Raw genomic sequence first — 22,833 nt, forward strand, 5'->3', positions numbered from 1 at the left:
GCCACCAAACCACTCTGGCTAGGCTTTCGAAAGTCTTGATAACACCTGGATGTCCGGCAAGTTTACTAGAATGAAAATTATGGAGAACTTGGTTTTGCAAGACCTTGGGGACAAAGAGGCGATCTTGAGGTGTCAACTGAGGTGCCGAGGACTGAGAAGCAATTATACGAGTGGCTAAGTCTTGAGTTAACCCAGCCAAGATAACATCAGGCGAAATAATGGGCTCATTCACCACCTCGGAGTCTTGACAGGACAGAAAACTTCGGGAGAGTGCGTCGGCTTTGGTATTTTTAGGTCCGGGTCTGAATGTAATTACAAATTGAAATCTGGTAAAAAATAGAGCCCATCTAGCCTGACGTGGATTGAGTCGTTTGGCTGACTGAATGTATGCCAGGTTTTTGTGATCAGTGATGACGGTGATCCGATGCTTTGCTCCTTCCAACCACTGGCGCCATTCTTCGAAGGCCCACTTAATAGCAAGAAGCTCTCTGTTACCGACGTCGTAGTTTCTCTCCGCAGAAGAAAATTTGCGTGAGAAATAGGCGCAGGGATGTAATTTATTATCCAGGCTGTGGGTCTGAGAGAGTACTGCTCCAGCTCCGACATCGGAGGCATCAACCTCCACAATGAAAGGAATTTGGGGGTCTGGATGATGAAGAATTGGAGCAGAGCAAAAAGCCTTCTTTAATTGTTCAAAGGATCTGATAGCCTGGGGAGACCAATTTTGTGGGTCTGCTCCTTTGCGAGTTAGCTCCACAATTGGCGCGACAATATCGGAGAATGAACGAATGAATTTGCGATAATAGTTCGAAAAGCCAAGGAACCTCTGAACGGCCTTGAGGTTGGTAGGCCGAGCCCATGACAGAATGGCTTGAACTTTATTGGGGTCCATAGAAAACCCTTGTGGGGTAATGATATAGCCCAGAAAGGATATTTGGGAGACCTCAAATTCACATTTCTCCAGTTTGGCATAAAGTTGGTTTTCACGGAGTTTTTGAAGGACCATGCAGACGTGTTGTCTATGTTCAGACAGGCTCTTGGAATAAATTAAAATATCATCCAGGTAGACAACCGCAAAAAGTCCTAAGAAAGGCCGGAGTACTTCGTTGATGAAATCCTGGAAGACCGCAGGAGCGTTAGCGAGACCAAACGGCATTACAAGATACTCGTAGTGGCCGGAATGAGTGTTAAAAGCGGTCTTCCACTCATCCCCGTGTTTGATTCTTATGAGGTTATATGCCCCTCTTAAATCGATCTTGGAAAAGATCACGGCTTCTCGAATCTGGTCAAACAAGACGGTGATGAGGGGCAACGAATAGGAATTCTTGATGGTAATCTGGTTTAAGGCACGGTAGTCGATACAGGGGCGCAAAGAGCCATCTTTTTTCTGGACAAAGAAGAAACCCGCCCCCACAGGAGACTTGGAAGGGCGAATGAAGCCTTTTTCTAGGCTCTCCCTAATATACTGATCCATGGCACGAGATTCAGGAGTAGACAAGGCATAAAGACGTCCTTTGGGTAACCGGGCATTGGGAACGAGGTCGATGGCACAATCATATGAACGGTGAGGCGGCAGTGTGTCTGCTTCTTTCTTGGAGAATACATCAGCGTAATCATGATAAGGAATGGGTAAAGAAGAAGGAACCGAAGAGACTGCCCTTACGGGTAAAGATAAACAATTACTAAAACAAGACGACCCCCATTGCGTAATCTCGCCTGAAACCCAATTGATACTAGGGCAATGCTTTTTTAGCCACGGAAGACCTAAGACCAAAGGTGCGAAAGGGCAATGAAAAATTAAAAAAGTTATTTCTTCTGAATGCAAGGTTCCTATGGTCAACCGGAGAGAAGGAGTCTGGAAGGAGATGCTGCCATTAGATAGTGGTAGGCCATCTAAACCACAGACGGACAGGGCCCCTTCAAAGGGAACTGGTTTGAAGCCGAGTGATTCGACCAAAGAAATGTCAATAAAGTTACCTGCCGCACCACAATCCAAAAAGGCAGGAATCTCCAAAGACTGCTTCCCAAAGGCGACGGTGGCTGTAATATTCACAGAATCAGTAGGGGAAAAATGAGTGAGGCCCAAGTGAACTCCCCCGAATCCACTTAGGCCCTGTCTTTTCCCGCCTTAAGGGGACAACCTAAGGCACGATGGCCTGTACCTCCACAATAAAGGCACAAGCCCTTAAGTCTTCTCCGGTTCTTCTCGGCAGCTGAAAGCCGAGTGGCCGTGACCTGCATGGGTTCTTCCCCTGAAGGATCTGGAGACTCGCCCTGAGATGACGAGGGAAAGACTCCAGACTCCCTCTCTCTCTGACGTTCCCGAAAACGCCTGTCAACCTTAATGGCTAATTGCATAATGTCATCTAAGGACGTAGGAGAGGGATAATGAACCAAAGCATCCTTGAGCGTGTCCGACAGACCAATTCTAAATTGACTACGCAGTGCGGGGTCATTCCAACCTGAGTCGTTGGCCCACCTCCTGAACTGCGTACAATAACTCTCTGCAGTACCCTGTCCCTGCCTAAGGGCCCGGAGGTTAGCCTCTGCCGAAGCAGATCTATCGGGGTCATCATAAATCAACCCCATAGCGGAAAAAAAAGAATTTACAGAGGAAAAAGCTTCATCTCCTGCTGGGAGTCCGAAGGCCCAGGTCTGAGGATCTCCCTGTAACAGGGATATAATTATTCCCACCCTCTGGGACTCAGAACCAGAGGATATGGGACGTAGTTTGAAATATAGCTTACATGACTCCCTGAAGTTATAAAAATGGGAACGATCTCCAGAGAATCGATCCGGGAGATTAAGCTTAGGTTCAGGATGCCTGGATGACGTGAGGGCCCCCTGGACTTGCTCCTCCTGGGAGTTCACCCGGAGTGTGAGCTCCTGGAGCTTCTGTGTGAGGGAATGAATCTGACCCACTAGAGCATGACCCGTGACCTGCTGAGAGGGATCCATGACTGGCCGAGGATAACAACTGAGTAAGTGGGGGGCCGGTTATAATGTAAGGGTCTCCTGTGTCACGCTGCCTGGCGAGGCACCACGTGACACTGACTGGTAGGAGATACGATCAGGAAGACCTACCTCGCCAGCCTAACTCCGTTGCAACCAGGTGATGTTGACGTGCGTGTGCGGAACTAAGCTTCACCACTAATAGCCGCGTTCGTAGGAGCCCGTTAGTCAGGCTCCTACCTCGATGCCACCTGGTCTTATGATGGGACAACACACACGCCAAGGTCAGTGATTGACAAGGGGACAGACTAACTAAACCCTTCCTCTGGCGAGGATCTCGTAAGGACCAGAATGTGTGAACAGGGTATAACGAGCCACAGTACACACAAGAAGACCCACAAGATGCAGCAGATAACTCACTCAGATTGTATGTGTAACAATACACGGCAGATGACCCAAAAAACGTAATACGTGTAACAATACACAACTGATGACTCAATATGTAATACGTGTAACAATACACAGTAGATGACTCAATAATGCAATGAATGTAACAATACACAGTAGATGACTCAATAACGTAATAAGTGTAACAATACAATGAATAATGCAGGCACTTAGCTGATGCAGGGCTGCAGCTGGAAAGAGCAGGAAAACAGACTGCTAAGATGCCGTACAGGACACAGAGGCTGGACTGCTGTGGCCAAGGCAGAGTCAGGGAATCCAGGGACCAGGAACACTCAGGGCACAAGGTCTGAGCTATAACCGGCCCTGAGCGTCCTGGCCGGAAGCTTTATATAGTGAGCTGGATGTTGAATCTCCCGCCCGGCTGCCTGGCGTCCCCAATCGCCTAGGCAACCGAGGCGGGCGCTGTGGGAGCGGGCGGGAGCTAGTCTCCCGGCCGTCAGACGTGGGTTGCGCGCTGCCGTCGCGTCCACGTCTGACTACACGCTGCGGAGTGACGCGGCGGCGTCCCCGCTGCCCGGCAACAGCCGGAGCGCGTCGCTGAGATCCCCCTGCGCCAGCCTCCGTGTTGGACGCAGGGGATCTGACACATATATATATATATATATATATATATATATATATATATAAATGTATGAAATGCCAACATATCAAACAGGATTTTTTTGCCTAGCCAACACTAGTTTTAACTAACATAAACAACCTTGTGGTCTCATTTCCAATTACAAATAAAAGAGTCTATATATCATGTTGTAATCTCATTCACATGTTTTGTGGGAAAAGGTGTTATCACTGCTATATCTTATTTATCAATGGTTTTTCTACAGAAAAATCACTGTTTTCACTTGTGAAAGCCTTTTTCTCTTACAGCATAGTTTCCCCACATGCTGTTATGGGGAATATGATTTAAGGATAGGTTTGTGAAAGCTTCTATAAATGAAAATGATCGTGTTGCCCATAGCAACCAATAAGATTATAGCTCTCATTACTCTGCTGCATCCTATAAAATGAAAAACTATGATTGGTTTCTATGAGCAACACGACAACTTAAAATTTTTAGATGCTTATCACATTAATTTTATAAACCAATGCCGTCTATGTGGGCATATAAGCGAATACCTAGTCTTCATATACATGGATTGGTTCACATTTTCAGTAGAAAAAAAGTATTCGCTTGCACATGCCTTATATTGGGATTGCTTTTAGCCCTTTCATGTGTATCAGATATCATATACAGAAGTCTTTAGCTAAAACATTATCTTTTAGAGTAAGCATAGTAGAACAATGAAGGGGGGGGGTCAATGTTTTGTTGACGCATTGTGACGTATGTGAACAATACTTTGCCGGGGTTACTTACTACTGTATCACTACGATGCTGTATGTTAAGTACCGTTGCTTGAGAGGGAAAATTGATATATATAACGTGCAAACATTATTTAAATTACCAGAACAAAACCAACTAACTCACCCTGGTCAAAATAAATAAACCATATGCCAGTAATGGTCATTTGCTGCTAAATAAATAAATACTTGTGTATTATGCACCACCTGTTATACAATAATAAACTTTTTCAATACATTATTTTAAAGATAAATTCATATTGAAAGTTAATAATTAAGATTGGACACAGAGGTGAATATTCAATTGAAAGCAAAGTTTTTTTTTTTTTTTAAATCTTGCACCACGGGAGGGTTTTTTCACTTGGTGCTCAACTCTTTGAGCTCCTCCAGAGAAAATCCAATTTTTCCTAGAATCCATATTTTTGGAACAAATATTAGTACTTGCTTTGTAAACCCGTGGTCAAGGGAGGAGTCTTAAACCCTCCACTACCCACAAACCCTAAACCTTTGGATAACGCCTATTAAATTTAAACCACTCAGTGCAATTTTCCCTTGGCCCAGCTATTTTCACAAGGGGGCGAACCTATTTTCACAGTAGGAGACTGTGGAAAGTGGTTCACTTGGTCGGGAAAACAGTCCGATGGACAGCGGACAATGGTGGCCATAAAAACTGGGTGATTTTTAGCTCAAATTAGCTCAAAACACCAAAAATGAGCTACAGTAATTTGAGCTCAAAATCCCCTAGTGTGTGTGGGCCTTTACACACATGTAATGTATTTACAGGTACGCCACTGACACACACAAATATGAATAGACAGCACAATACACAGCAGCAGAAGAAATAATATACTATATAAAGCAATACAAACCCTGCTCCATGGATGACAAGGCCAATGAAGAAGACGACAAAAAGATGATGTGTGTACCAAAAAACTTCAAAGTATGATCTACGAATGGTTTTCATAGATGAAGTGATTATTAGGATTAGTGCCAGTGTTATCACTACACCAGTGAGGCCCGCAAGAAAAGTGAATGCCACGTTTATTCCTCCTTTTGGATTCTGTAACATCAGACACAGGAAAGTTTACAATATCATAAGGAGAACATTGTCTATGCTTTAAACAAAATTCATTATAAATGTATATAATTTAGTTCTGATATACAGTAGTCCTGATATATAATCACCCAATTGGCATAATGCCAAATGGAAACGACAGTTTAAAAGGGGTCAAAAGTCGAGTCTCACCCAGATTGGAGCAGGGTCAAAAAGCCCAGATGCGACCGGGTTTTTATTTGGTGTTAAAGGGGTATAAGTGAGACAGTTACTGCATACTGCATACTTCTTTTTCTAGGTACATTTGGAGCGCAAATGTGTCCAACGCCACATGCATCTGGTTGATTCATTTGGATACACATTTGCTCGCAGCCGAGCGAATGGACCGCACACGCACACGGGAAGCGAAGGCACGCCTATAAGGCATTTCCAAAGCCGTTCATTCTTATCAATGCACAAAGGGGAGTGGCGTGTTGATGCACGTACACTACGGTGTGCATACGAATCTTACATTGTCCGCTCGGACTTCCAGCGTGCGGATAAGTGGACGGCCAAGCGAACAGGCTCTGCTGGTGTTTAACATGCACCAGCACCAATCCACATGGAAGTAATGCTCAAGCCATTACTCAATTAGCCAAAGTGTATGTTGTTTATCGCATTCAATTAACTAATTGCCTTTCCCAAGTACACTACACTAATAGCAGTTAAGAATATTGCTGCATTTGTATGTAAAAGCAATGAAATATATAAGACATATGAACCCAGAGAAGTGTAAATGGTTAAACTGCAAAATGTGCTTCCCGTGTTGCTGCCATCTAGTTAGTTAATTGATAAATGAGAGAAACATCTATGCTGCATGGGTGTGTATTGCGTGCAGCTGAAAGTAATTTAGCTATTGTGCGTGTTGATTGAGCAAATGCAGGCCCGCTGATGCGACTGGGCTGTGAGGCATGAGACTTGCTTGTTTAGTGTGAGTGTTTCTCATGTGTACCTGCTCAAGCCCTCTGTGACTCGAGTGAGGCCTGCGCCCAGCACTGGTTGTCACCACCCATATGCATGCCCCGGTTTCTGCCCAGATTTGATGTCGAGCCCTGTGATACACCAACATTAAGCCTACTGTGTCCGAGCGTGCTCAGAAGAGTAGAAAAAGGGGTAGAGAAAAGTCCCAAGGCGCTATCAGCACTTGCAGCCACAAACCAAGATGGAGGACCACAAGGCAATCCTCTCTGGTAGATATTTCTGAACAAATAAAGGTCTGATGGCGCTGAGCTTGTGTGTCCGTGGAATTTGATCTCGTGATGTAGAGATATGAAAGAATAAAAATAAATCAGGTGTAAGGTGGTGCACAAAAATGAATAATGCTTTTCTGGGGGAAACAAGCACTCAATGGGGAGACTCATACCCAAACTCACTAAATAGTGGTGTGTTATACTCATATAACAGTATCTTTATGGGTCCACCCGTGTAGACAACATTGAAGACAATACCAAATGATGGAGGACAATATCCAGACAGCGTACCGTACTCACTGAACAATCAGGAGCATTGAAGCACATAAAGGTATCTTTGCCAGCACATCAGAGGTAACACAATCAACAGCCAGAGAAAGGGTGCCTACCGTACTCACTGGTGGGGTAGGTAGGATAAGCATATAGCGGTTTCTTTTAAAAGCCAGGTTCCTCTTTTTCCAATGGAAGTATGCACCTCAATGGCAGAGGTATCACCGTCTTTCTTAATCCGACTTCCTCCTCCCGCCGCCTCGGTCTTTCTGCCGCTACTGCTTCTGCTGCTCGGTCACACGAAATGGCGGCGCTTGCTCACGTCACCGAGGGAAGAAAGACGGTGATACCTCTGCCATTGAGGTGCATACTTCCATTGGAAAAAGAGGAACCTGGCTTTTAAAAGAAACCACTATATGCTTATCCTACCTACCCCACCAGTGAGTACGGTAGGTACCCTTTCTCTGGCTGTTGACTGTGTTACCTCTGATGTGCTGGCAAAGATACCTTTATGTGCTTCAATGCTCCTGATTGTTCAGTGAGTACGGTACGCTGTCTGGATATTGTCCTCCATCATTTGGTATTGTCTTCAATGTTGTCTACACGGGTGCTCAGAAGAGTATTTATGTTCGCTGGGTCACGTCCGTACATGGTTGAGTGAGCCTGCACTGTACGCATGCGCAGTAGGCTGAGAAACGCGCTCCGAGCTAAGTTGTCTCCAAGCGAGTCAATCAGAATAACCTCCACAGTCCTGAATATGCAGAAATTACTGTTTTTATGTCAGTTAATCTATGCTTTTTTAACTTTTAGTGGCATAATTATTGTTTTATTAATGTTATTGGTAATTTAATATTTAAACATCAGTTCAATTAATTCAACAATTACACATTTTAAAACATCTAGTAAAAGAGAAATATTACTTACTGGTACTTTTGATCGAACAAAGTTGAGATATGTCTCGCCCCCAATGTCGCTGAGAATAGCTTTAATTGTACCATTTTCCTCAACTCGTGCATCCACCAATCTTTCCACATTAAACAAATGTGCCACAGTGTGTATAGCTGATGCAATTTATGAAATATAAATAAAAAATAGGTAAAAACAAATGAAAACACAATATCAAACATGAACATTATTTTGTATAAAAGATCATTTATAAATAGATTTATGTGATGGGTCCGGGCAATTTGACACTTTCTGTCTTTGATGGCAGTTGCTCCCTTGTAATGTACTTTGCAGCCTGCTCATGTCTATTATTCGCACCGTTAACACAAAAGGCAACTTCAGAAATAAAGATAATCCAGCCAGCAGACCACAGTTCACAGGGAGCAGGAACCTGTAATACATTCACCCTGTCCCAGTATTTCTACCTCACCATCAATGAGACTTCACATGACTTCAGCCACTCGCCCTGTCTTCGTCCCACTGCCCACAAATATAAGTCATTCTCCACTGACTTATATTTGCGAAGGTCACAGACTATTGAATGATTTCTCCTGCTGTGGACACATGCAAGGGGATGTGTCTTCATGGCACATCTCCTCGCATGGTCATAAAACTCCGGCTCTCCAGGGATTTTCCCATTCCTCTTGTTTCTGAAAGTAATCATATGAAACTTGAGCTTCGTAGGTGCAGGAAAAAGTTTGCCCTCAAGGACCAAAAGTTTCGAAAATTCAGCTACTTTCCAGTATTTCCTCCTTATTTTAATTTTTTTGGGGTGGGAACTTTGGGTAGGCTCATAATAATTGAAACTGTTATTATACATTGATAACAGAACCCTAAAAGTAAAAATTACTATTTTCTACTTCCTTGATGGTCCAAAACGCATCCCAAATTTATTGCGAAATAGTAAAAAAAGGACAACAGTGCACGTGCACATTGCACCCATTATAAATATGCCACTGTGTTGGTAATAAACACTTGGGATGGGGATAATAATTTGATTTGGAAAGTTACACTTAGTATTAAAACATATTAGGGGAAATTTACTAAGATGTATATTCTACTTCACATGTGATATTGCTATGGGCAACCAATCAGATCCTGTCTACTATCTTCTAGAGGGTGCTAATTAATAAGAAGTAGATTCTGATTAGTTGCCCATAACAACATCACATGTGAAGTAGAATACACATCTTAGTAAAGTTCCCCCATTGTCTGATTCTCACGAGACTGACATAAAAATATTTGCAGATCACCAACCTGTATGTAAAGCGATCATCCATGCCACCATTTTGTGAAAAGTGAGGTTCCTATCCAGCTGTCTTCTGATGCTTCTCCCACAGCACTGAAACAATGATTGTTGAAACATAGGGGGAAATTTACTAAAGGAAATTTGTAAAAAAAATAGGTGTATTTGTATCCAGAAATACACTTATTTTTGACATTTACTATCCCGAAAATACAGCAATTCGTAGTCGTATTGATGTGCTATCAATACGAATACGAATTGCCGTATTTTCGGGATAGTAAATGTCAAAAATAAGTGTATTTCTGGATACAAATACACCTATGTTTTACAAATTTCCTTTAGTAAATTTCCCCCATAATATGAAGCCCCATCCAGACAGGGTACTTTCTTGGTAAGACTTCAGATTTTAAACCAGGGAACTCATGAAATACACAGGTTCTCTGGCTGATTAAATGTCAATCAGCCATAGAACATGTGTTTCTATAATTAATACAGTTGATTTTTATAACTTATAAATTCTATCATTTTATAGTCAAAACTATGGAATGTGCTAGACACAGAGATAAAAAGATGCAGGTGCATTATTCAAACAATTCTAATTAGAAATGGGCCGATTCAGACCTGAATTAGAACAGGTCTGAATTAGGCCCCGTCCCCGATGGGGCTTAACGTTATTCCTTGGCTGTCACCTGAAAGCCCCCCCGGCACCCTAGGCTTCAGCCTAATGAACCTAATGGCTATCAAGGTAGCACTGGGGGCACCCTTAAAATACTGCCCAGCCAAACCACCCCAAGGCATCAAACTAGTGGAGCAAGGAGCAAGTGAAGTGATAGAGTTGGATAGATAAGAGCAGCTACTGCATGTGTTAGACATCACCATGTGTCCCACACCCTAGTCTTGAACCCTTAAGGCAGGTACACAATAGTTGCCACTTTAAATGTATTTACTGATAGCATTTGTTATGACAAATTCTTAAAATCATCTAGTGTGTTACCTCTACATCGCTAGCAATGCGCAGTCCCATGGGTTGTTATCAACACCCCCCATCACCTGTACATGCAGCTCTGGTGATGTGACTAGCATTACCATGCTGACGAAATGCAAAATGCCCCCCCCTCCAAGACCGCCTCATCCTTGTTGTGTGTATGAACTTGCCTGCAAAGGTTGTGCATGGTACACATTGTCTATCATCATATAAAGGAGGTAGCATACAAGAAAATAATGCCCCTTTCCCACTGCAGCTAAAAAACGGTAAATTGCAGATTTTCAGCGCAATTTACCGTTTTAAGGCTGCAGTCGGAAAGTGCCAGAATTGAAATACAGTTTAAAGCTAAATGGTATTTCAACCCGTTTTTAAAGCAGAGCCCTACACGTTAAAATAACGTTTAAGAGGCAGTGGGAATGCCTCTTAAACGTTATTTAGCCTCCAGGCAGTCCCAGTGCCTGATGAGAACTAGTAGTTCTCACTTTGTGCATGTGTAATGAGTGCACGTGCATAATAATGAGCCGCTCATTACATATGCACATATGCAATGAGCGGCTCTTTATTATGCACGTGCACTCATTACATATGCTCAAAAGTGAGAACTACTAGTTCTCATCAGGCACTGGGACTGCCTGTACCCTGCATGGACCCCCGCTGCCTCCCCACTGCCCTGCATCCCCGTGCAGGTAAGTACAAGGGGAGGGGAGGTGGGGGCACAGGGCAGGTACGGGGGTTAGGCACTCTTTACACTTGGGGGGGGGAGGGATTAGGCACTCTTTACACTGGGGGGGGGGATAGGCACTCTACATTTTACACGGTTCACTGCAATGGGAATGGTATTTAAATGGTATTTAAAACGGTAATCTGCTGCAGTGGGAATGCTAATACAGTTTTAAATACCATTTAAGATTACCAGTACTTTAAACTGGTCTGCAGTGGGAAAGCAGCATAAGAAATGTATAGGTAATGGGTCTATTAACAACAATAACAGGGCAATATAAACAAAATCCGGAAAAGTAATTAATTCTTCACTCTCCAGCTTGTCATTGTACATTTGCCTCACCTGCTGTGTACATGGTTTTGTCCATTTCAGAATAAATGGGTTTTGCGATCAAGTTGGGAACCATGACATAAGGGGGGAAATTTACTAATATGAATTCGTAAAAAATAGGTGTATTCGTAGGCAGAAATACATCTATTTTTTACACATTTGTATTTTCGGGATTTACTATCCCAAAAATACAGCAATTCGTATTCCTAAAGATGGGACATTCGTATTTGTATTTACAAATACGAATGTCTACATCATTGATAGAATACGACAGGAATCACCATTCAAAAGAATGGTGGTTCCTGATTTACTAAGCAACCGTATTGATAATACGGCTGCTAATTGGTGTAAAACAGGCACGAAAATACGACAGGAAAATACACCTTGATTGTCCTGTCGTATTTGCTTTAAGCCTGCACGGATCAATCAGATCCGTGCAGGCTTTAGTGTAAAAAAATAGAAAAATAAATAAATATTAAAAAAAAACGGCGTGGGGTCCCCCCCCCCACAGCTGTAACCAGCACCAGGCTGAAAGAGCCGGGGCCGGTAATTAAAAATCAGGGAACCCGACAAATAGGGGTCCCCCATATTTTATGAACCAGCCCCAGGCCAAACTGTAATGCCACAGCCGGGGGGAGACTTTTTATACAAGTCCCCCCGGCCAAAGCATTAACCCTACCGACCAGTCAGCCTGGCCAGCGGCCTTGGGGGAGTAGGGACCCCCCCAATAAAGGGGTCCCCCCCCCTCCAGGACTTACCTGACCTGGCTGAAGCCTGGTGCTGTCCTCGATGCCCCTGGGCGGTGGGCATCGTGCTGATAGTGGTGTAAAAAAATAGTTGAATAAACTATTGTTTTAAACTGTGGAACTATGAGTCCCAGCAAGCCTCCCCCGCAAGCTGGGACTTGGAGAACCACAAGTCCCAGCCTGCGGTGCATTAAAGGGCCCGCTGGGTCTTGTAGTTCCACAGTAAAAAAAATAGTTAAATAAATACACACTGACACAATGAAAAATAAAAGTTTAATACATACATTACACACACACTGATACTTACCTATCTTGATCCCGTAGGTAAGTCCCAGGGTCTTGATCCGGTGCCTTGTCCTGGTTCCGGATCCATGTCGTCATTCTTCAACATGTCGATCTTCATGTCGGCGTCCGGTCCGGGTCCAAAGAAATCCATGGTGGACCTGTGGAAGGAAATCCAACTCACCCAGGTCCTCCATGGAAGTTCTTCAGGCTTGATCCGCAGTAATCCTGGGCTTCTTCCATCTTCTTCAAGCTGCCGGCGACTCCGGCATCTCCCCGCTGCGGACTGAGAGGCGCAGAGATGTTTCCTCCTGCGACTTTCTTGGCTCCTGATTGGCCGCTAGGCGGCCAATAGAAATCATACTGAGAAGAGGCGGCAGAGATGTTTCATGTTTGGCGCCTCTTCTCAGTATGATTTCTATTGGCCGCCTAGCGGCCAATCAGGAGCCAAGAAAGTCGGCTCCTGATTGGCCAGAAATCATTCTGAGTAGAGGCGCAGAGGAGGAAACATCTCTGCGCCTCTCAGTCCGCAGCGGGGAGATGCCGGAGTAGCCGGCAGCTTGAAGAAGATGGAAGAAGATGGAAGAAGCCCTGGACTACTGCGGATCAAGCCTGAAGAACTTCCATGGAGGACCTGGGTGAGTTGGATTTCCTTCCACAGGTCCACCATGGATTTCTTCGGACCCGGACCAGACGCCGACGCCGACATGAAGATCGACATGCTGAAGAATGATGATATGGATCCGGAACCAGGACAAGGCACCGGATCAAGACCCTGGGACCTACGTACGGGATCAAGATAGGTAAGTATCAGTGTGTGTGTGTAATGTATGAATTAAACTTTTATTTTTCATTGTGTCAGTGTGTATTTATTTAACTATTTTTTTTTACTGTGGAACTACAAGACCCAGCGGGCCCTTTAATGCCCCGCAGGCTGGGACTTGTGGTTCTCCAAGTCCCAGCTTGCGGTAGAGGCTTGCTGGGACTCCTAGTTCCACAGTTTAAAACAATAGTTTTTTTCATCTATTTTTTTACACCAGTATCAGCTCGATGCCCACCGCCCAGGGGCATCAAGGACAGCACCAGGCTTCAGCCTGGTCAGGTAAGTCCTGGAGGGGGGGACTTACCTGGAGGGGGGCCCCTGGCCAGGCTGACTGGTCAGAGGGTTAATGCTTTGGCTGGGGGGACTTGTATAAAAAGTCTCCCCCCGGCTGTGGCATTACCCTGCTGGCTGGTTTGGCCTGGGGCTGGTTCTTAAAATACGGGGGACCCCTAGTCATTTTGTCCCCCGTATTTTGGGAACCAGCCCCGGACCTGGAGCCTGGGGCTGGTTGTTAAAAATCGGGGGAACCCCTATTTGACGGGTTCCCTGATTTTTAATTACCGGCCCCGGCTCCTTCAGCCTGGTGCTGGTTATGCCTGTGGGGGGGACCCCACGCCGTTTTTTTTTTTTATTGATTTATTTTTCCATTTTTTTTACACCTTGCAGCCTGCACGGATCTGACTGATCCGTGCAGACTGCCTGTACTAATTCGTATTAGCGGCCGTATATATGGCCAGCTAATACAAATTACTACGACATTGAAGGGTTACAAAGCAGTCGTATATGACTGCTTTGTAAACTCCCCTCCGTAACACGACTGTGCATACGACTGAAACAGTCGTATGCAGTCGTAGGGAAAATACTAATACGAAAAACTAGGTTTTTCATATTAGTAAATTTCCCCCAAGATGTAATATCATTTTATTGTAACTATCTGGAAACCGTAACAGACAAAGCAAACTGTTTTCTTGACATAGGAAACCTCTGTTGCTATATTCTTACCGCACTTGATCCACGTAGAAAGGAAAGTAGATTTCGACATACAGGCAGAAGGATGAGCATACAGTTAAAGTTCAGACAGGCTGCTGGAGCTCTGGCCCAAGCTAGGGCTGACTGCAATACAATATAATACACAAGTAACGTTATTGTAAGCTTACAGACAGGGCCCTCTTACCGCTTTGTCTACCTGTTATTACAAGTCTGGTTATATTATGGTTTTATTGCCGTTTTGTTCCCAATTATGCTGCCACTATGTAAGTAAATGATAAATAATATATTTTATTTTTATTCCTATAAAAAAAATGTACTTTTGATTTGTAGCATCTCTGGTATAAAGGATATTCCGATTATAAGATCTGCGAAGGTGTTTAGTTATTACATTTATCACCCACATGCCATTTTCAACAGTCTTACTACAAGTTTGGAGCAATGAAAACCAGATGAAAATGTGTAAAATATGAAACACCGGAATGAATAGGTTGTAGTGAATGACCCCCACCCCCAAATGTAATACATTTAAGATGATGGGGGAGATGCTCTAAAGCAAAAATCCCTGTTATCTGGGTTTTTACTGCACTTTCGCATTCTGTAACATCCGCACGTCGGGTCAGTGCAATGAAGGGAATCACCGGATTTGCTGGCGATACCTTCTAGAAGCCTGTGGGCTTCTCTCTGCAGCGCTGTGTGAGGGATCCATCATGGATCCCTCCCAGCATGCCCTGCGGCTTGTGTCATCAGACCCAGAAGTCCAAGGACGGCGCCGCATCGCAAAGGACAGCTTTTAATGTAAGAGCTTTCCTTTGTGTTACTAATCGCATATGTTAAGGGCCCCATACATCAGCAATTAATTGTGACAATTTTCAGATATGGAGATGATTGCCACAATTAATTTTAGATGTGTGGGCTCCCCCTTTTGGCAATCCCAATCAAAATCGCCAATCAATTGCTTAATCAGGTTTTTAAACATGTTTAAAAATCTGGTATTATCTGCAGATCTTTTTTTATATGTGTGGGCATTCCCAATTCGTCTTCTTCATCTATTTACATTATGAACAGCTGAAATAACAATCGATTAGGCAATTTCCAGATATGAAGATGCAATCTTTAGATGGAAAAATCTGCCGATCACTGAAATAAATCTGTAATGTGTGGGCAAAGTCAGATAGATTGTAGAATCCATTTATCTGGGCAAAAAATCCCTGGATCTGGAAATCCATAAATTGTGATTGCTGATGTATGGGGCCCATTAGAGCATATGTGATTAGTAAGAATGCGGTAGCCGGAGGAGAGGGGCGGTAAGTGGCGGCGGATGTTAGAGCATCCCGCCCCATGAGCCATAATTTGGAGATTGACATTATAATATTTATAATATAATTATAATATAATATTAACATTTAATGGGGCAGGGTAAAACTTTGACATCAGTGTGGACATGTCACATATCCCACTTTAGCTGTACCCCTGTTGGAGAGACACCTGTGATAAATGGCAAGGACACTACCAAGCCTACATGCTTACTAGCCAACCAGAACCATGCACAGTCGATGTGCCTTAGCAATGCATACTCTACTCAAGATGACATACTGTAGAGTTCAGTGAAAATAGATACTGGTTAATTTCAGGCTGAGAATAATAAAATGCTGCTATCCTTCACTGGAATGAGCTCCCTCGCTTTAGTAGGCTCTCCTTGACCTTGCAATGCTTCAAAAGTTCACTGAAAACCCACCTGCTCATAAAAGGGTACCCTTCTGCATAACCTAGTACCGAGGCCGCTCTCCCTACCTACCACCTAATGTCCTGGCCATCCCTGTCATGCTCAGTTCCTGCCTTCAGGACTCCATGCCTGCACCTCATGTCACCTGTCTCCCCCTCCCTCTAGACTGTAAGCTCCTTGGAGCAGGGCCCTCTTCCCTCTTGTTCTCACAGCCCTTTTCTCTCACACATCAATCACAGTTCTCACCTACAATCTATACCCAGCATTTCTTCTCACTTGTGTTCATTCATTTCTATTACTGGCTACTTACCCCTATTAGCATGCAGACTACTCATCTGCTGGCCTACATCTCAGCTGTATTGTGTACTAAGAAGTGTTACCTGTGCTTTGTTTTTGTTCTTCAGTTACTGTTATGTTTAGTCCTGTGTAGCTGTGAACCAGTTGTGGCGCCTTATAAATAAAATTTAATAATAATAATAATAATAATAATAACTTGCTGAGTGCTGCCCCCATCAAGCAGCATCCCTAGACTTGTGCCTAACACACTTAATGGGCTTCATATGCCTCATTGGAAATTTACCACTGCCCTGGCCTATGCTTTGTAATGTCCTAATTCAGTATTATACCGTATATATGTCCATTTACTCTAATTTTGTACCCCATGGTTTTATTTTACTGGTAGATGGTAACCATGTAGCAAAAAACAGAAAATAATAAAAATAGGAAACATTAACAAAATATAAAACTAATTCTATGGTTTGTGCATTGTTTGTCTTTATGGGAAATGAAGTAATTAGCCTAAATTATGGCTCATTTCTGCCCTTATTAGGATGTTTGGTTTTCCTAATTTAGACCTTTACTAATTTAGACTTTTGTGTAATAGCAAAATATTGTGTAAGAGTAAAAAATCCGGTACTCTTTACCTAGAACGGCGCCCGTCGCGGGCATCGCGGGTACATTTATGTATGGCCGCGACGCGACCGACGCGATGCCCGCGATTTCCCATTGAAACCAATGTTAAACTTTGAAATCGTGTCGGTCGCGTCGCGGCCGTCCATAAATGTACCCGCGATGCCCGCGACGCGATGCTCACGATTTCCCGTAGGAATCAATGTTAAAAGGCGCGATGGACCCGATTTTACTGTTAAATGGCTCAATCCACACGATTTGGCCATAGGAATCAATGTTAAATGGGCCACAGAGCCCATTAACCCTTAAATGTCCCCCCAAATGTTTAACGCCACCCCACGATCCACGCCAACCCGAAGTGTGGCGAGCGCAGCGAGCCCGCGAGGGGCGGCGGTACGCGTCCTCCGACCTTTTCATGCCCTACTATCCACTAGGGCGTGGTGTGAGAATATAATAGTGTGGCGAGCGCAGCGAGCCACCGAGCCCGAAGCGTGGCGAGCGCAGCGAGCCCCGCGAGGGGACGCCGATACCTTCACAGGTAGACGCGTCCCCTCGCGGGCTTCACAGGTGTCCGTGGCGAGGTGGACACCTGTGAAGCCCGCGAGGGGACGCGTCTACCTGTGAAGGTATCCGCGTCCCCTCGCCACGCTTCGGGCTCGGTGGCTCGCTGCGCTCGCCACACTATTATATTCTCACACCACGCCCTAGTGGATAGTAGGGCATGAAAAGGTCGGAGGACGCGTACCGCCGCCCCTCGCGGGCTCGCTGCGCTCGCCACGCTTCGGGTTGGCGTGGATCGTGGGGTGGCGTTAAACATTTGGGGGGACATTTAAGGGTTATTTTGGCCTATTTGGCCCCAAATCGGGTCCATTGAGGCATTTAACAGTAAAATCGTGGTCAATCAGCCGTTTTAACATTGTTCCCTATGGGAAAATCGCGGTGATCGCGGTCATCGCGGGCATCGTGACTATCCCGATTTACCCGCGATGACCGCGATCACCGCGATTTTTACCCACGACGCCCGCGATTTCAATCGCTGGCGCCGTTCTAGGTAAAGAGTACCAAAAATCCTTTAATTGAAAGATTAGCCTTAACTTGTCAACTATATACAACATATAATGTAGCTTGGCATTCCAGTCTAATACATGTTTTGCTATAGGCTGAATCCAAACCAATGTCAATGTGAATAGATAAAAGAAAGTAGACTAGAACGGATATTTACCCCGTAAAGCTCTCTGGAGTAGATATATCTTCTGCCTTCATCATATACAAGGTAGAAATTCCAGAAAAGAAAGGCATTTATTCCCAGCCATGCCAGCTAAAAGATAATAACAATCAATTATTAATTGGAATGCAACTTTTAACGATACTCATTTACTAAATCTTACAATACTCTGCATATCTTTTTTGTGCAATAGAAAATGCATCACAATATTTTACTAACTAAAAAATAGCAGTAATAATATGTATTTAGTAAGATTACAATACCTTTTATAACCAGGGTTGCCTACCCTCCTGGAATGGCCGGGAGGGTAAGGGGGCAACCCTCCCGCATTTCCCTCAATCTCCCTCGAACCTCCCCCCGGTCAAATGATGTCATCAGGCATTCCATTGTGGGGGGCGGGGTTAAAATGCAGTGTTCACACTAGACATGCCCCCAATAGTGCAGCCCATCTGTGGCTCCGCCCCCGGACTGCCCCCCTTTCCCGTCCTGGCGATGGCCCTGCCCCCCTGCTGCATTGAGCTGGCTGCAAAAAAGTCAGCAGCTATGTTTATAACTAAATGTAGAAAAAAGATAAAACTAAATCAGCAGTGTGACTATTGCCTACTGAGCATCCCTATAAATGCCATTGCTTAATTACCTCATTGCTTCAGTAATTATAGCTCCATATTACATTTATTGAAGAAAAAAAAGGAAACAAATCTGCTTTTATGTACTTTTAACTAGTTTGCCATGGCCATCTCATGGGGTAAGGAATTCGCAGCTAAACCACCCTTTCAAGCAGAGCCGCTTTTAGAGAGTACAGGAACTGTGTGCAGGCTCTGATTGGGCCCACTCCTCTCCATGTCAGACATTTTCCTATTGGTTTTTGCAGCTGGGCAGTCAGCGCCAGACCAACGGAGATGTGAGTATCATTAAATGGGTGCAGGGTGTATGGTGTGTGGGCTTCCCTGAACCTAAGGGTCTATGTGCACAGCACACCCTGTATCTACTATAGATACACCAGTGCATTCTAGAGCCCATACAGTACTAACCTGTATTGAGGTAATTCCCTGTTCTTCCAACACCAGGATAAGAGAAAACCAACATGTTGGACAATCCAGAAACCCCAATTCCAACCAGAAAATGATCAAATTCAGTAAGTTTGGATTTTCTTAACATGTTGAATTTCCCACATTATACATCATATCTTTGATCAGTGTCTGCGGAATGGGTAATAATGGGGGTGATTCTCGTTAACTCGGTACCAAAGACGCCGCCTGTCCGAACTTCTCCCCCACCCCACCCCGCCGCCATTGAATCACCTCGTTTACATTTGAGTGGATGTGTAATAAAGACACATACCCTCGCATGTCTACAATGCAGGCAAAATCATTCGACAGTGGCTGACCATCGAATGATTTCTGCTGGGTTTACAAATAGAAATCAGTGGGAATTGACTTTTATTTGTGAGCACCAGGACGAAGACGGGGCGGGGGGCTGATGTCTTGTGACATCAGCCTCCCGTCCCTGGCACGCATCATTCCGCCTGTGTACTCATGAGAATGCCGAGCGTTTTCATGGTAACCGTAAAACACTGGGCGTTCCCATGGTCGACCCCCGTCCTTGCCGCCGTCCACCCCGGCCTGCCCTAATTCTTGAAAACTGAACCATTCACAAAGGGGAGCTGCACATGTGCATAATATACCAAGCACATGTGCAGAGCCCCAAACATCGGAACAGAGCCAAATTCGGCCCGTCCGAATGAATCGGAATCACCAGCAGATGAGCGGCCAGGCCAGCAATGATCAGCGCTCACCACTCTTCGCTACCCCGTACACACTGATCATACGCATTTCCCCATCTTTGAGTTAATTTCAGTACAGTATTTGCCTTTGCTCTGTGTACTGTTATACATCTTTTGGTGCATAATATAATTATTTGTAGTCATTTCCTACATCAATTTACCCAATTTGTATTCAATATAATGTGTAATTAATGTAGCTACTCATAGATCTCGCATTTTCAGCTTTTGGACTGGTATCACCTATACTACCCATCAGAATAAGCGGAAACAGTGGCATACAACCATGTGGGAAATTTACTAAGATTAAATGGCTACGAATGCCCATAGTCGTAGCTGTTTGATATCAATTACCAGCTTTTGCTAATTTACTAAGCCGAAAATAAATCTGTGTAATCTGTAGAACAAGTACAGTACATATTCGAAAGAACGTGTACATATTTCACCATTCAGTTGAATGGTGAATCCAAATTTTCTATCAGGTCGTATGCTGAATATGGCCAGTAATTCAGCATGAAATACATCTGGAAAATATTCCTAATTTTCTATGAGTATTAGCCTGAAGCCTGCATGGATCAGTCAGAAGACGCCCATCTATTTATTTTACATTGAGAAGCATCGCAGGGAACTGACTGATCCCTGCAATGCTTTAGGCTCGTACGCATTTGGCTGCCATAAATTCAGAAAATACGAATGGCTTCGGCATTGGAAAATACGAATCAGGAGACTACAGAAGCTTAGTAAACTTGCCATATTCTCCATTTGTATTTTCGTCCAATCCCGGCCGTACCCATTCATACTGCAGATCAGCTGTAATCGTCAATATTAGTACATTTCCCCCTATGTGTACTTCCTTAAGTACACATAGCTGTATGCCCTCTTGGGCAGGTGCATTATCTAAGTTAATATTGATAAAACATAACTAATTACATTTTTTCTTTCAGGATGCAAAATACTTTGTAACTAGTTATGAAAACCTTAAAATACTTTTTTTTTGCTCATACAGCCTTTATTATTTTCATAAGAGTAGCAAGATGTTCAAAAAATACATAACGTTGCAAATCATGTTTAAATGGAGTTCCAATATTAGAACAAATTTCCTTTGTTCCCATAGTAGAACATTTGAGAACAAATCTTTATTTTTAAGTCCTGTTTGTCTTCTTCCCCCTGTAACCTAAAGCTGCTCTGTGCCAAAGCATATTCTACACCTCAAACACTGCCCACATCATATGATTGCAGTTACCTGTAGTAAAACACCTTTCTCATCAACTATTTACTTCAACAAAAGGGACTGCAATCATTAAATTAAATTTAATTAAATTAAATGTAAAGTCCAGAGGTGGAACATTTTGCACCTGGTGGAAGGTGTTATGGTGGAGTCTCCATAAATTAATCTAAAGGTGCATACACATTGGTTGATATATCGGCCATTCAACTATATATAGTTGGACCATTGGCCAGTGTGTACCAGCAAAATATCTGTGAATGGCATTGTTCACATATAACACATCGGCTGTGTGTAGCTTAAGATATATTGATGCATCGTGCTGTGTGTACAGGCGATACAACGAGAGATATATCTGCGAATCAATTGATCTGCAGATATACATACCTTCCAACATGACCTTCTCCAGGAGGGACAGAATGCTCTGTTCCTGGACTTCCCTTTTAATTTAAGATTGCCATCACCTGTTGTGAAAGGTTAAGTGCTAAGAAAGGTGTTTCAACACAGGTGATGGTAATCATACACCAAGAGGGAAGTCCAGGAACAGAGCAATGTGTCCTTCCTGGAGAGGGTTATGTTGGGAAGTATGGATATATCTGTCATGTGTGTACCCAGCTTTAGTAAGGTTTTAGATTAGGAGGGACAATAACCGTGTTGTTGCGATAGAAAAAAGGGTTATATATTTTCAGATAGTTTCCAGGAAAATTAAGAAACAGTTTTTTGCATCATACTGTATACATACCTCACAACATGACCCATTCCAGGAGGGACACAATGCTCTGTTCCTGGACTTTCTTCTTAATGTATGATTACCTTCTTCTGTGTTGAACAGGTTAATTCTGGGGTAGCCAACCCTAGTCCTCGAGAGCTACCAACAGTGCATGTTTTGCAGGTCTCCTCACAGAAACACAAGTGAGCTAATTAGCTCCACCTGTGCCTGTGGATCTTTTAAAATGTGTCAGTGATTAATGAGTGCAGCTGTGCAGCAGCTAGGTTGTCTGGAAAATGTGAACTGTTGGTAGCTCTCGAGGGCTAGGGTTGGCTGCCACTGGGTTAATTGATAACAAAGGTGCTTCAACACAGGTGATGGCAATCATAGATTAATGGAGAAGTCCAGAGACAGAGCAATGTATCTCTCCTGGAGAGGGTCATGTTGGGAGGTACTGTATGCTGTATATGTGACCTCAGCAGAAAAGCTGAACCATGATTCATGCCTCCCAACATGACCCATTCAAGGAGGGACACAATGCTTATGATTGTTTTAAACAAGTTCGCTGATAATAAAAGTGTTTCCCCACAGGTGCTGGCAATCATTAATTAAGAGGGAAGTCCAGGAATAGACCATTTTGTCCCTCCTGGAGAGGCTGAGGTATGTATGATGGAACTTATCCCTTCTTTCACACCTAAATGTAATTGTTTAACTTTCAAAATGAGAGAAACTCTCCCCAACATTTTTAATTCACAACCTAACGATGTCCTTTCACAAACCTTAACATATAGCAGAACAACTTTTCGTACAATTGCCAGAACAATAAGACATTTTGTGACGGTCATTAATTCATACTTGCCTACCTGACCCTCTCCACGCGGGA

General features: G+C 43.8%; 1 protein-coding gene across 1 annotated transcript in view; it reads right to left on the reverse strand.

Moving 5' to 3' along the window:
• Positions 1–22,833, reverse strand: part of CYBB (cytochrome b-245 beta chain) — a 69,003-nt gene that overhangs the window by 25,996 nt on the left and 20,174 nt on the right. The window contains exons 3-7 of the mRNA XM_083173992.1: positions 18,234–18,329; positions 14,392–14,502; positions 9,514–9,598; positions 8,236–8,372; positions 5,628–5,818 (exon numbers count right to left, since the gene is read on the reverse strand). Coding sequence (XP_083030118.1) covers positions 5,628–5,818; positions 8,236–8,372; positions 9,514–9,598; positions 14,392–14,502; positions 18,234–18,329 — 620 coding nt within the window. The remainder of the gene's footprint in view (positions 1–5,627; positions 5,819–8,235; positions 8,373–9,513; positions 9,599–14,391; positions 14,503–18,233; positions 18,330–22,833) is intronic.

Source organism: Crinia signifera, chromosome 2 (assembly GCF_055691185.1).
Source record: "Crinia signifera chromosome 2, ASM5569118v1, whole genome shotgun sequence".
NCBI lineage: Eukaryota > Metazoa > Chordata > Amphibia > Anura > Myobatrachidae > Crinia > Crinia signifera.